Raw genomic sequence first — 13,894 nt, 5'->3', positions numbered from 1 at the left:
TCTGGAAAACAACCTTGCTCTAAGCATCATATTTTCTTATTTCTTAGTGGTGAGCAAAGCTGGAAGGCTTGATGTACTTGCATCAGGGAGCCTGGAGTCATCACAAAAGGACATAAGTAAATATATATTTATATTTTATGAAGTGCAGAGAGCCACACTGTGTTCCAGGTGCCCAATAAGTAGCACAAATGCTTCTATATGTAAGTTCTGAACCCATTCAAAAAGAATAATAATACCAAAGTTGGATTTTGTCATTGACAACATTGGTAGAGAGCATGGTTTAGGCACACAGCTATAATAGGATAGGTGTTTGGCACTAGAATTACACAAACTGATTCTTTTTACTAATGAGAAACTTACAAAGTTCAGTACAAGAGTAAAATGTGTGTGTCTTCAAGAAGCTGCCTCCAGAAAAACAAAAAGGGAGAGAGAGGGAAGGGGGGGGGGACGCTGCTCTACACATGCTAAACTTGCTGCCAACTTATGAAACAGGGTTTCTTCCTCCCCCTCAAGGGAAAACAAAAGAGTGGGAAACCATGGACCTAAAATCCTAATCAATAAGCCCCTGAGATGGAATGGCTTTAGCCAAGTTGTGTGTATTTGTTATGAAGCAATACAGGAGCAAGAAAACAGATAAGACTAAAAACCAGGGTACAAATGATCCGCACACTTAGGACAACTTGACATTCAGCACAGTAAAATGTAAAACACAGGGTGATATTTTCTTTCAAGTAGGCTCAGATTTCTTAAAAGAAGATACATAGGACACATACAGTGTAAGAATAGATTGGTAAATCGGTCAAACTTCACATGAGGATGTCTGGATGAACAACACACATGTGAAAACTAATCACCGTCATCAGCCTCCAGTGAAATGCAAAGTAAAATCACCAACACACATCCAGCAGGAGAAACACAAAGAAAAAGATGGACAACATCAGGTCCTGGCAAAGATGTATGGCGATTGGACCACTCACTGTGCTACTGGGGTTACTATTTGCAAGCATCTTGTAGATCTGAACAAGGGCATACTACATGGTCCAGGAAGTCTAATTATTCACTCAGCATAAGGGAGTACGTGTGCTTACCACAAGGTATGCACATGAGAGTTCACGGAATTTATAATTCATAAGTCAGCAGGCATGTGACGCATCTGCGCCTGATAAGTTGTGGTATATTCATGTAATGGAGTAATGGACCGCAGTGAGAGAAACAACTACAAATGACAACATGAAAGACACTCCTAAATGTAATGTCGAGGAAAAGGCACCGGGCATACTTCATTAAGCCTTTACAAGCGTCACATTGAATGGATGATGGTGATTATGATAAAGCAGAAGAAATACAGACAGAAAGACAGTATTGAGGAAAATGAAAGAAACTAGACAGAGAGCTGGGAAGATGGATCAGCTGTTAAGACCATGCACTGTTCTTACAGAGGACCAAGTCTGATTCCCTGCATCCATGCCAGGTCGCTCATAATTATGTGTGACTGCAGCCTCAGGGGGACCCAATCTCCCTGACCCCCACAGGCACTGACATTCAAGTTCACATACTCACCTTTGGATATATATCCACATAATACATTTTTTAATTTAACAAGCCATACAGACATTTTTTTATTTTCTCTTCTGTAAAGCCCTACCCAACCATTTTAATCTGTGCTAGTAGGATACAGAATCTAACATGACACAGCAGTGAAGTGCATAAGAGTCTGGAGGCAGCGTAGGGGGTGTTCATGGGGTGCTGCTCATGTGTGGTTTCTCCATGTGGGAGTTGGACGCATGAGTATGATCTGTTTGTCACGACTCCAATATTGTCATTTAAAATGTGTGCATTGTTTGGAAGCATGTCTCACTTCAGTTTACTTTAAGGGAAACCACTTAAATATACAGTAGATATATTAAATTTATAGAATGCATATTACATATACAATAGAAAAATGATGCTGCTCCCCCAAATACCATAGTTTAATGCTTAGAACATGTGCATATGTTAACCATACATAATGAAAGAAACGTGGAATCTGTGACTAGGTTGATGATGTTAACCATAGGGAGGTTATCAGGATTACTCAGGCAGACTCAATACAACTATGTGTTTGTGTGTGTGTGTGTGTGTGTGTGTGTGTATGTGAGAGAGAGAGAGAGAGAGAGAGAGAGAGAGAGAGAGAATATGTTTTATCTATAATGGAGTGTCAAAGTGATGAAGGAAGCTTTGAAATGGAAGAACATGAATTCTTTTCGGAAATTTCTAGATAAAGAATTGCAGCTTCTTGCCATGTGGATATGTTTGTGCTGTTCTAAAATACTGTTTGTAGTGCGGTGTTACTGTAACAATGGGAATCTACCGCACTGCCCCTCAAATATTTAAATGGAGGGAACAATCAGTGTTAAGAATGAGACACACAAAAAAAGGTAAGATGAAGATTTATAGCAGTCTTAAAACACAGAAGAGCTACTGTGCACAATAGGTTTCCTATTAAATCTGAGCCTTAATGTCAATTGTCAGTGAACCTATTGAGGAAGTTCGGTGGGCTAGGCCAAAGGACCAGAAAAGTTACCATCAACAGCAATAGTTAGGATCTAATATGACACCAAAACCCACGTATCAGCAGTGCGGTTACCCACCTATGGCTCTAGAAAGAAGTGGACTACTTAAGAGGCAGGCTGTGTCTGGAATAAAGGACTTTTCCCCTGCAGATTAATTCTTCATATATTACATAAATCTGATTTAGCCAGGCATTTTACCATCTTTGGACAGAGATGTCTAAATTGCTTTATTACTCATTTTCATATATGTTATCCTGAAAAAATGTGACTTCCCTTCTAAATTATGAATGTAAAAAAAATGGAAAGAGGGCAGAAGAAAAAATTCAAGGAGACAGCACTAAGATTTGAAATCCCAAAACTTTCACTTCTCTTTATATAGTTTTTTAAAAATGAAAATTTATTCAGGAAGGTGTAGAAATATATTTTAACAACACATCATTAAGCTTTTCTTACTTTGTTTCATGCAGAGTTCGTCTCCTAACTCGAAGTGGCGCCCTCTCTGAGTCTGGAGGGACATGAGAAGTCTCTTGTTTTGTGGTGTTTAGGTCTTGTTCTGGATCGCTGATGACAGCCCTGAGCAGGAGGACACACAGTCTGATGTCTAGCATGACAAAATATGTGCTCATTTATTTTCGAGCAGTTGGTAAATGCCAAACACCAGATGGCAACTTGTCCTGTTGTCACAATAATGTTTGTCATATATAAGTGCATTTAATTATTTAAAATATTGCCCATAAAAAGTGAATACATTTATTTTTAAAAGAACTAGAAATTACAATGGGAAGTAAGAGCTTTGTGTCTTTCTCTTAGCCCTCTTCAAACAGATCTTTTGCTGGTTTCTGATAACATGGGGAGGAATGATGGTTAAAAAGAGACTTGGTCTAAATTGCTTTCTGTATCTGTATAAACATTGACCAAAGGCAACTTGGGTAGGAAAGGGTTTATTTAACCTTACACTTTACAGTTCATCATTGGGAGGAATCAAAGCAGGAGCTTAAGGCAGAAGCCAACAAGAAGTCTGCTTTCTAGCTTTCTCCCAGGCTCAGGTTCAGCTGCAAGCCAGGACTCTTGCCTAAGCGTGGTACTAACCACCACAGAGAGCTAGGCCCTCTGACATTGATTAACAATCAAGAAGATGCCCCCACTGACATGCCCACAGGCCAGTCTGGTACAGATCACTCTTCAGTGGTGCGGTTTCTTCTTTCTAGGTATGTCAAGTTGACAACCAGACTAGCTATTGCAAGAGTGTAAAGCGATAAGCATATTAGCAGAGCTTGGATGGGGAAGCATAGAGAAACAGGACATGATTTCTAGAAAAAAAATAGAGGGGTCTGGGGAGATGCCTCAGTAACATGCTTACATCACACATGTGAAGAGTTGAATTTAGATCACTAGAAGTGCACAGAAGGTGGCAGTGGTAGCGTGTACCTTTAGCCCCAGAGCTGGAGGAGATGGAGGCAAAAGGAACTCTGGACATCACTGGTCAGCTAGCTGATCTATTTTGTAAGCTCCAGGTTCAGGGAAAAACTGTTTCAAAAGCCAAGTTGAAGAACCATTGAAGCCTTATCTTGTCCCTGATTTCAGTAGGATTGCTTTAAGTTTCTCTCCATTTAGTTTGATGTTGGCTATAGGGTTCCTGTATATTGTCTGTACTATGTTTAAGTACGTGCCTTGTATCCCTGATCACTCCAAGACTTTTAACATGAATGGACATTTGATTTTGTCAAATGCTTTTTTTTTTGGCATCTAAGGAGAGGACTGTGTGGGTTTTTTCTTTCAGTTTGTTTGTATGGTGGATTAATTGAGGGATTTCCATATATTGAACCATCCCTGCATGCCTGGGATCAAGCCTACTTGGTCATGGTGGGTGGTATTTATGTGTTCTTGGATTCAGTTTGTATGTATTTTATTGAGTAGCATATTTTTCAAACCATAATATGCACTTCCCCCCCCCAAAAAAAAAGTAGGGGGAAGGATTAAGTTGTGCCTTATGGTCTGATTGCTGTTTTCACTGTTTTTCTTGTTTTACTGCTCTAAAAACTGGGTGTGTCTTATGGTCAGGTGCACCTTATGGTCTGAAAAATATGGAATTATTGCATCAATATTCACAAGGAAATTGGTCTGAAATTCTCTTTCTTTGTTGAGTCTTTCTGTGGTTTAGGTATCAAGGTGACTGTGGCCTCATAGAATGAGTTTGATAATGTTCCTTCTGTTTCTATGTTGTAGAGTAGTTTTAGGAGTATTGGTACTAGCTCTTTGAAGGTATGGTAGAATTCTATGCTGAATCCATCTGGCCCTGGGCTTTGTTTGGGTTGGGAAACTTTTGATGGCTGCTTCTATTTCCATAGGGGATATAAAGGACTATTTAATTTGTTTACTTTATCTTGATTCAATTTTGGTAAGTAGAATCTATCAAGAAAATTGTTCATTTCCTTTAGATTTTAAATTTTTGTGTCATATAGGCCTTTGACGTAAGACCTAAGGATTCTGTCGATTTCCTCCATGTCTTTTGTTATGTATCCTTTCTCTTTTCTGATTTTGTTGATTTGCATAGTATCTCTCTGCTTTTTGGTTAGTTTAATCTAAGGTTTTTTCCTATCTTGTTGATTTTCTAAAAGAACCAGTTCTTGGTTTCATTGTTCTTTGAATTGTTCTCTTTGTTTCTAATTTGTTGATTTCAGCCCTGAGTTTGATTCTTTCCAGCTGTCTACTCCTCTTGGTTGTTTCTGCTTCAAATTTGGGGATAAGTACATAAGCTCTCAGCTTCTACTCCAGTGTCATGCTTGCCTGCACAATCCCAATAAACTCTTTCTTCTGTAAGTTTCCTTGGTCGCAGTGGCAATATAAGTGATTAATACATTCTCTCAAATAACTTTTGTGAAGATTAAATAGTGATAGAAATGTTTACCATCCATTTTATGGACAGGTTCAATTGCTGAGCCTATTACGTCCCAGTTCCTACATTACTGCATATATTTTACTGTGGAATGTGAATCAATACAGAGGCATAACCACCCATCAGAGGGACTATAATGGACTAGGTGGAGGAGAGCATGGGCCGAGGTTCAGGCAACAATGGAAATAGTTGTAGCAGACACATCAGATTTGGAAATATCAGCGGAACTAAAAAGCCATTTTTGAGGACATTAACCAGAAAGATCCCTAACACTGCTATAGCATGAAAGGAGATTAGGTCATGCGTGGGATTCAGGTGTAGAACTGTGGACTTGGTTTGCATTCACCTCAGAGTTAACTTAGCAGTAGGCTTTCCTGCCATCCCTCCTCAACCCACCTTCGAAATGCTGCTTCCCATTAAGTTCCCTTTTCTGGTTTTCATTCATTCATGAGTCAAGACAGTGAGTGTGTGCTGTACAGACACTACACTAGGCCACAGGAATGTAACAGTGTGGTGAGAAGGCTCCTAAAGTGCCCTGCCCTTGGGAAGCACATGCTCCAAAGAGGAAAACAGATCATGAATAAAGTAGGAAACTACAAAGTAAACTACACATTGGTGGTTGCTATGGAAGAAGAAATAGTGGGTGGATTTGAAGTCATGAGCAAGGATTTATCAAGTACTTATTAGGTCACTATGCTGGCTAGTTTTATGTCAGCTTGACACAAGACAGAGGCATCAGAGGGGAAGGAGTCTCTGCTGAGAAAATGCATCTGTAAGATTCAACTTCAAGCAGACATGTAGAGCATTTTCTTAATTAATGATTGATGGGGGAGGGCCCAGCCCATTGTGGGTGGGGTCATCCATGTGCTGGTGGCCCTGGGTTCTATAAAAAAGGAGGCTGAGCAAGCCATGAGGAGCAAGCCAGCGCAAAGCATTCCTCCACGGCCTCTGTATCAGCTCCTGACTCCAGGTTCCTGCTCTGCCTGAGTTTCTGTCCTGAGTTGTTTCAGTGATGAATAGTGATGTGGACACATAAGGCAAAAGCAAAACAAAACAAAATCAAAAACCAAGACCCTTTCCTCCCCAACTTGTTTGGTCATTCTCTTTCAAATGAGCAGTAGTACCCTAAGCAGCACGGTGTTCACAGCAAGCTGCACCAGTGTGACTTCCAAACAAAAGTATGAAGTAAAATTAGTGCACAGCAGCATATATTTCCAGGGGAAAGGCCATCTAAACATAGGAGAAAATAATGCAAAGGAACAGAGGCAAGAAGGGGGCCTGGCATGTTCTCGAGAGGTAGCAAGCTGATGCGCATGGAACACCGGAGAGAAGGAAGACAGATGGGGAAAGAGTAGCATCCTACGGGGGAACAGATCAAAGGTGGGACCCAGCAGCTTAAACAGTGGCCATGGTTTATCAGCACCTCTGATCCCTATGCGTGCTGTGATGGCTCTGCTGTTCTTCGTTGAGCTAAGTCAGGCAAATATAAGGTGCTTGAAAATCTGCTGATGCCCTGCCTAAGTAGCCCAGCTTCATTTCATAGAGGGATCTTTTTCTGGAGGCTAGTTGGTGACCTAAGCAGTGTTCTTTAGAGTTGGAAATCACACACACACACACACACTACAAGCACAAATGGAAATACATGCAGATTTTTAAGGTATGCTCAGAATTGGCATCATTTCTTTAATTCCTTTATAACTCATCTAAATAAGTAAAAAGCAATACCTGATCAGCCAAGCCTGGGCAGCTACCCTAAAGACACATGGGCAAAATCTACTTTTAGCTACTCAATTGTGACATTTCATCTAACTGATAGCTAAGCTTTATTGAATTTCCTTGGATTGAGATAGGGAATTGACAGATAATTTGACTGTCTTTCAATAGTCTCACTCTAGTGAGTGGATGGAGAATAAACCTGTGAGAGGTTAACGGAGACTCAGTGAAATCCAGTGTGGACTGAAAGAAACTGTCCACAAGATGAGAATGTCAGCAACAAGAAGAGTGGCAATAGAAGAAATAAAGTTATTTTGTTAGAACTGAGTCTTTGCTGACAGAGTGGATACTAGAGTTGAAAAAAAGAAAAAAGAAATGGGTCAAAAGCATTTGACCAGGACTTGAGGACTAAATAATTTTAAAAATGGAATTGGCATGGAGAAAAATTGAAGCAGATTTGGTCATGTGAGAAAACTTGCTTTAGAAAAAAAAAGAAACCAAAATCTTGAAGATTAAAAGTGCATCAGAATACGGAACATGTTTGAAATCAGGAGGCAAGTATGTAGGAGATACGGAATTAATTTACCACATTTAATGCCAGGAGAAAGTTGCTTCAAAAAAATGAAAGTTCTCAAATGAGACAGAAATTGCTGGTGGACCAAAAAGATGAGAACTGAGAAGCCACTTTATCACGTAATGTGTTGTCACCATTTTTCTTACCAGGATAAAAAGATACATTGCAGACAGTGACTTCAGAGAACTTGATGGCTCGTACACAGCACACAGACAGCTATAGGGTCAGTCTCCAAAACCAAACACAGAACGGGAGAAGGAAAAATAGTAATGTGCTAATCAGATGAGGATGGCCACCAAACTAAATGTTTTTTCCTCCATGGTTTACTTGTCATGCTACAATTTATCACTTCACGTACTGTTTTATACAGCTTTCTGTAGGACTTATAAATTATTGACAATTGGTTTCACAGTTCTCCGTGCTACACAAGCCATCTTGGGAACCACAATGAGTCTGTGGGAATTTCACTTCTAATGGAAAGATATGATGCTCTTCACCATTTGGAAACCATAGCAACTGGCTCAAGGTAGGTCCTAGTTTCAACAAGATATCTTATTAACCCTGTTAAATGATGTGACATCTTTGAAAGCCAAGTTTTCTACAAGTGCTGTGACAAACAGCCAATGTCATGTGAAAAACAATGCAGAACAGAAGGTAACTCTGAAAGATTCTATGGTACCCAAAAGAACATACATCTCCTTATAAAGCAATCTATAAACCTGTGAATGAAATTTTAAAATGCTGTCTTCTAATGTATATATAATTGAAATGTTCACTAAGGTGTCAGGAAATAATTATCCAATCATTTAAATAAAAATACTTCCTAAGACAGTAAGAACTTTGTGTGTGTGTGTGTGTGTGTGTGTGTGTGTGTGTGTGTGTGTATGCATGCATGTGCACACACGCACACACGCTTATGCATGCCTGACTACCTGTGAATATAATGTAGGTGCATGTGTGTTCAGGTATGTACACATGTGACTGGACTCCAGAGGTCAACCTTTGGAGCCATGCCCCTAGTTTTTTGAGATAGAATCTCTCATTGGCCTAGAGCTCACCAAGCAAGCTGGGCTGGCTGACAAGCAAGCCCCAAGGATCCACCTGTCTCTAGCCAGCAATGAAATCACAGGCACTTCCTACCATGCCTGGCTTTTTCACACTGGTTTTGAGGTTTTAAATCAGGTCTTCCTACATACACGGCAAGTACTTCACAGACTGAACCATCTTCCTCGGCTTAACTTTCAAGTATTTCTAATCTCAGGAAGCTTTGTTATAGTAGCAGTAGTAGTAATAGTAATAATAATAATAATAATAACAACAACAGTAATTAAACTCACTAAAATAGCAAAGGTTCAGTGGACAGTAAGTTTGGAAACTTGGCATTGCAACCTGGCATTGATTGACAAGCATGTGGGTGTTTCGCATAAAGAGGATTTTTAGTGGTCAGTTTCAGAGCAGAGGTGCGTACTGAGTTGTTAGTGCTCACCTGGCTAAGTGGTCTATCATCATTTGCTCTGCGACCGTCCGTTTCTTCTTCTCTAAAGCCACAGTTTCCTGAGAAGATAAAATGAAAACCAACTTCATTACCCATAAAGCAGGACATTTCATGCACATCATAAAACATAAGTTTTCCCAATTTTCTCCCTCCATATAGACTACTGATAGTATATCAAATTCCAATTATTAAATCTTAAGCTCCCATTCCCTAGAAATGAATATACTTAAATTTCAATAGACATCATGACGTTTTTCTAACAAGTTGCCTGTGTTTCACAGTCGGAGTGAAGGAGAAGATGGTGGCCCTTTTTATGAGCCCGCTAGAGGCACATCCGGCAAACCCTGTCTCAACTTGCTGCAGGCAAGACCCTCAGCACCAACACACATGCACACACACACAAGGAATTTAGTCTAAACGAGTCACCATAGAAAACACAAACAGAATCAAAATCATTCAATTTTCACCAAGAACTTAAAGTAAAGCTGATGAGATGGCTCAGCAGGAGAAGGCACTGCTGTTAAGACTGGTGACCTAAGTTCAATGCCTTGGACCCTCATGATGAAAAGGGAGACCCGATTCCTGCAAGTTGTTCCTCACTGTGAGATGTTCACTGTGCCATGTGAGTGCCCACAAACATACACATTCAAATATATTAATTAATAAATTAACACTAATTAGTTAATTAGATGTTTTTAAATGCTCAAATCGTAGTTAAAAGTGACCATCTCTCCCCTGCACATAATGAATTAATAACAATAATTTTTCTTGATTACTGATTTTACTAAACTACCTTCATAAATACTTCCTTATGGACATGGCGTGACGACTGTACTCACAAACCCAGGGCAATAAGAGATACCTGCACGAGACCTATACAAGACCAAGACACCGTTAAGGGACATGCACTCCAGGCCCCAGGCCTCGCTGAGGAGCTATTGGCAGTTGATAGCTGCTGGGGGAAAGAACCCGTCTTTGAAGATGTGGCCGTAGGTAGCTTTATCATGCTGCAGTCGGTTGCCCCACACCCATACACATACGGACAATGCTAGTCAGACTCGGCTGCTTGTAACACACACACACATACACTTTTGTTATTTTCATGACTACTTTATTCCACTGAGCACACTCCCTGGACAACAGGCACAGAAACTTGCCTGTGTGGATCTACAGCAAGAACTGTAACAGATTCACACCCACAAACAATCAGTCTCCCCATCCCACTATGAAATGCATTGCAAACTGATTCTGGGTGACAGCGAAGGATTAACTGTATCTTGATTGTTTCCCCCCCCCCCTAAAATCAGCAGTTTTCAACCTGTGAGTCTATTTACCCTGTAATTCATAACAGTAGCAAAACTTGGTAGCCTGCTGTCCTTCCTCTGAGTGCCACCAGGCCTCCCCATCTAGGGGACATGGTCAAATATGGGCTCCAGAGTTCGTGTGATCATATAGAGGGGGAGGAGATCCCCCTCAGTCACAGTCATAGGGGAGGGGAATAGGGTGAAAGTGGGAGGGAGGGAGGAATGGGAGGGTACAAGGGATGGGGTAACAATTGAGATGTAATATGAATAAATTAATTAAATTTTTAAAAATCATTTATACAAAAAAAAGTAGCAAAACTGCAGATTTGAAGTAGCAACAAAAATAATTTTATGGTTGGGGGGCATGGAGGTCACCGCAACAGGAACTGGATTAAAGGGTTGCACCACTAGGAACAGTGGGAACTGCTGCCTCATAACAGCTACGCGGCTGGGGAAAACATGTTGCTTTATTATTATTATCTCGGCCATCTAAATTACAGCCTTCTGGGTTATGAGTTACCATGCTGATGTTTTATCAGCCTCTACAGGGTGTCTAAAGTGTTATGCTCTTGGCAGTTATGGAAGACCAGAGGACCCTGCCTTTTAAGCAGCATTTTCCCCCTTTACTACAGGACACCAGAGAAGGGTTTTGGAGGGAGAAAGGTGAAAGGAGAAATGTAATGAAAACATAATCTCAGAAGTAAACCAAAATGTTAGGCTTATTCCTGTGGCAAGAAGGCAGTGTCAAATTCAAACCACATTAACACAATGGCCAATTAATACATTGAGTTGAGTAAACTAAATTTTCACAAATTCAATGATTCAAAACAACTTTTCCTCAGAACATAAACCTAACACAAGTAAATCATTTGCAAAAACTAAGGTTTCCATCCAAATCAGATATCAATGAGTATGTATCCTAGTCCAAATTCACTTTTCTAATTCCTGTATAACCTTGGAGGGCGAGAGCCTTAATGACTTAGCCAATGAAGGCAGCTGCTGGTGGCTTACCGCATCTGATTTCCTTGCACTGCTCCGTCTATGGTAAGGGCCATCCGCATACCCTTGCTGTAAGAGGGCTTTCCTGTCCAAAGTCATAAGGTCATCCGCACTGGCTGCTTCACCCTGATCACACTGCACAATGAAGGCAATAAATGGACCATCAGGCACATATTCACAGTATCTGCCTCTAACAAAGCCAGGGAATAGACAGCCACTATCTCAAAGGCTGTTGGAGAATTAAGAATATAAGCCTGTCTTGGAACGCAGGTCTTTCTTTGTTCAGTTAGATGATCTTTCTGAGCCTCATTTTAGTCATAAACTGTGGAATAACAGTCAATACTACATCAAAAGATAATAAATGAGATGATATATTCTTAATGCTTATAAAACTAACTGATATACAGCACATATTAAGTAAAAGACAGAAAGGGTTATAATTCCCATTGTACATGTTGAGTCCTTAAGATTTTAATAAATCTGAAAAAAATGTAAAACATTGTAATAAAATTATGACTGGGTAGATGAGACTATTTCCAACCACTTCTTTAGAATAAATATCAATCTGCTGCTTAAAAAAAAAGAAAAAGAAAAAGAAAACACTAGTCATCTATCCACTCCTGCATATCTGTTACTCAATAGCAATTCTATTAACATAATTATTAGTAAAATTATTCTATTTTTAAAAAGATTTTTAATAAATATGGATTTGTCCTGTAGGGAGGAGAGGTCTCCTCGTGTGGTATGAAGTCCTGAGTGAACGTGAGCCGTTGACATGGCCACTACATGTCAAGGACCAATGCCTCAGCCCCGGGGGAGGTCTCAAAGCCTGTCCCAGGCTGGGCTCAGGAAGACGGCAAAGGCTTCCCTCCTTATCCATGTGAAAAATGGCAGGATTGTGTGCAGGAAATGTCCACCATAGCTTTCGCCTCCCATGTTTACAGCCTGGAGGCTGATCCCTTACAGAGACTGCTCTGTAGATTAGCTAAAGCCGCCTCCTCCTCCTTCAGCAACGTACAATAGCCCTGGCTCCTTGTTTATCTGGAGGAGAGACCATGCCTCCCTGTCCGACTGGGCTGAGCTTCTGGGCTGCTGTGGTTTTTCCATTGAGAGTCCAGCTTTTCTGCTTGTGTTGTCCTTGTGTTTGCCTTTCTTCATCCAACGTCACTGCCCCAGGCAGGTCAGTCTATGAAGCTGTGGTGGACCAGGCAAGCTCTATTGTATATGAAGGTATGTTCAGAAGTCCTAAGAGATTCTTTGGGATTTCAAAAAGATAAACACTGAAACGTATTATAAATGCGAGTTGTACGATTCCTTACCTCACAAACAACCCTAACAGGATAGCAGCTAGTCAGAGGTTCTTCTCCGGGACACTTTTTTTTTCCTTGCTGTCCATCTTCCTTTGACACTGTCATCAAATTCTGCCCTGACTTCATGACCTTTCACTGCTACGTGACATATTATTGCATATTGCTTATGATTTGTTGCCTGCATCTGTTCCTTGAGGACCAGCACCTCATGGCTGCTGTGGCCCCATGCCTGAAAAGTAGCTTCTGCTTGGAAACCCATGAAGGAGAGTGAGTTTAACTTACTTACCTGCTAATATTCCATTTTTCCTAAATAATGGCTTGTTTAAATGGACACCAGGAAAATGTCTAGCCAATGCTGAGGCAAATTAAAGAAATTGATGTAAAAAAAAATATGTTAAAGGAGCATTATGTTTAAGTTGAAAAATTATTTTGCAGCCAGGCCTGGTGACACACACCTATAATCCCAGCACTTAGGATGCAGAGGCAGGCAGATCTCTGAGTTCGAGGCCAGCCTGCTCTACAGAGCAAGTTCCAGGACAGCCTGGTCTACATAGTGAAACCCTGTCTGCAAACAAACGAACAAAATCACTTTGCTCTGAACTTTCCACAAAGGGTAAGTGGAACTTACTATGCCTAATATTCTACAACGATGAATTAGTGCCTTATTAATATTTATTTCTAACTTATTAAGTCACAACAATTTCAGCAGTTTGTAAGATTACCAAAAAGACTCCCCAAATGAGACAAGAACACAGAAGCAGGGACAGTATTACAATAGAACACTGTGAGGTTTAAACTCCTTTTCAACTATGGAGCTTAGACTATAGCCCAGGAGAATTTATGACAGCTATATGAAAAATGTGTGTTTGTGTGTATATATACATTATACATATATGTGTGTGTGTGTTCATACCACTGCTATCAATTAAATGAAAAGGGTTATACACATATAAGGAATAAAGTTTTCCATATGAAAGATACTGAAAATAGGGCTTTGGGTTTGTCATGAAGAATAATCTACTTGACATAAGTAAAATAATATAAGGAGTCC

At 40.2% G+C, this 13,894-nt stretch overlaps 1 protein-coding gene across 18 annotated transcripts in view; it reads right to left on the bottom strand.

Annotated features, from left to right (window-relative positions):
* Positions 1–13,894, bottom strand: part of CAPS2 (calcyphosine 2) — a 39,712-nt gene that overhangs the window by 17,345 nt on the left and 8,473 nt on the right. For 17 of the 18 annotated variants that reach the window (XM_084794432.1, XM_084794434.1, XM_084794435.1 and 14 more), the window contains 3 exons: positions 11,546–11,668; positions 9,222–9,289; positions 3,006–3,125 (listed from right to left, as the gene is read on the bottom strand). In XM_084794432.1, coding sequence (XP_084650558.1) covers positions 3,006–3,125; positions 9,222–9,289; positions 11,546–11,668 — 311 coding nt within the window. The remainder of the gene's footprint in view (positions 1–3,005; positions 3,126–9,221; positions 9,290–11,545; positions 11,669–13,894) is intronic. The other variant, XM_084794425.1, reaches the window with a different exon arrangement.

The sequence above is a fragment of the Acomys minous genome (genome assembly GCF_964271855.1).
Source record: "Acomys minous genome assembly, chromosome: 9".
NCBI lineage: Eukaryota > Metazoa > Chordata > Mammalia > Rodentia > Muridae > Acomys > Acomys minous.
This window is presented reverse-complemented; position numbering and strand designations above follow the sequence as displayed.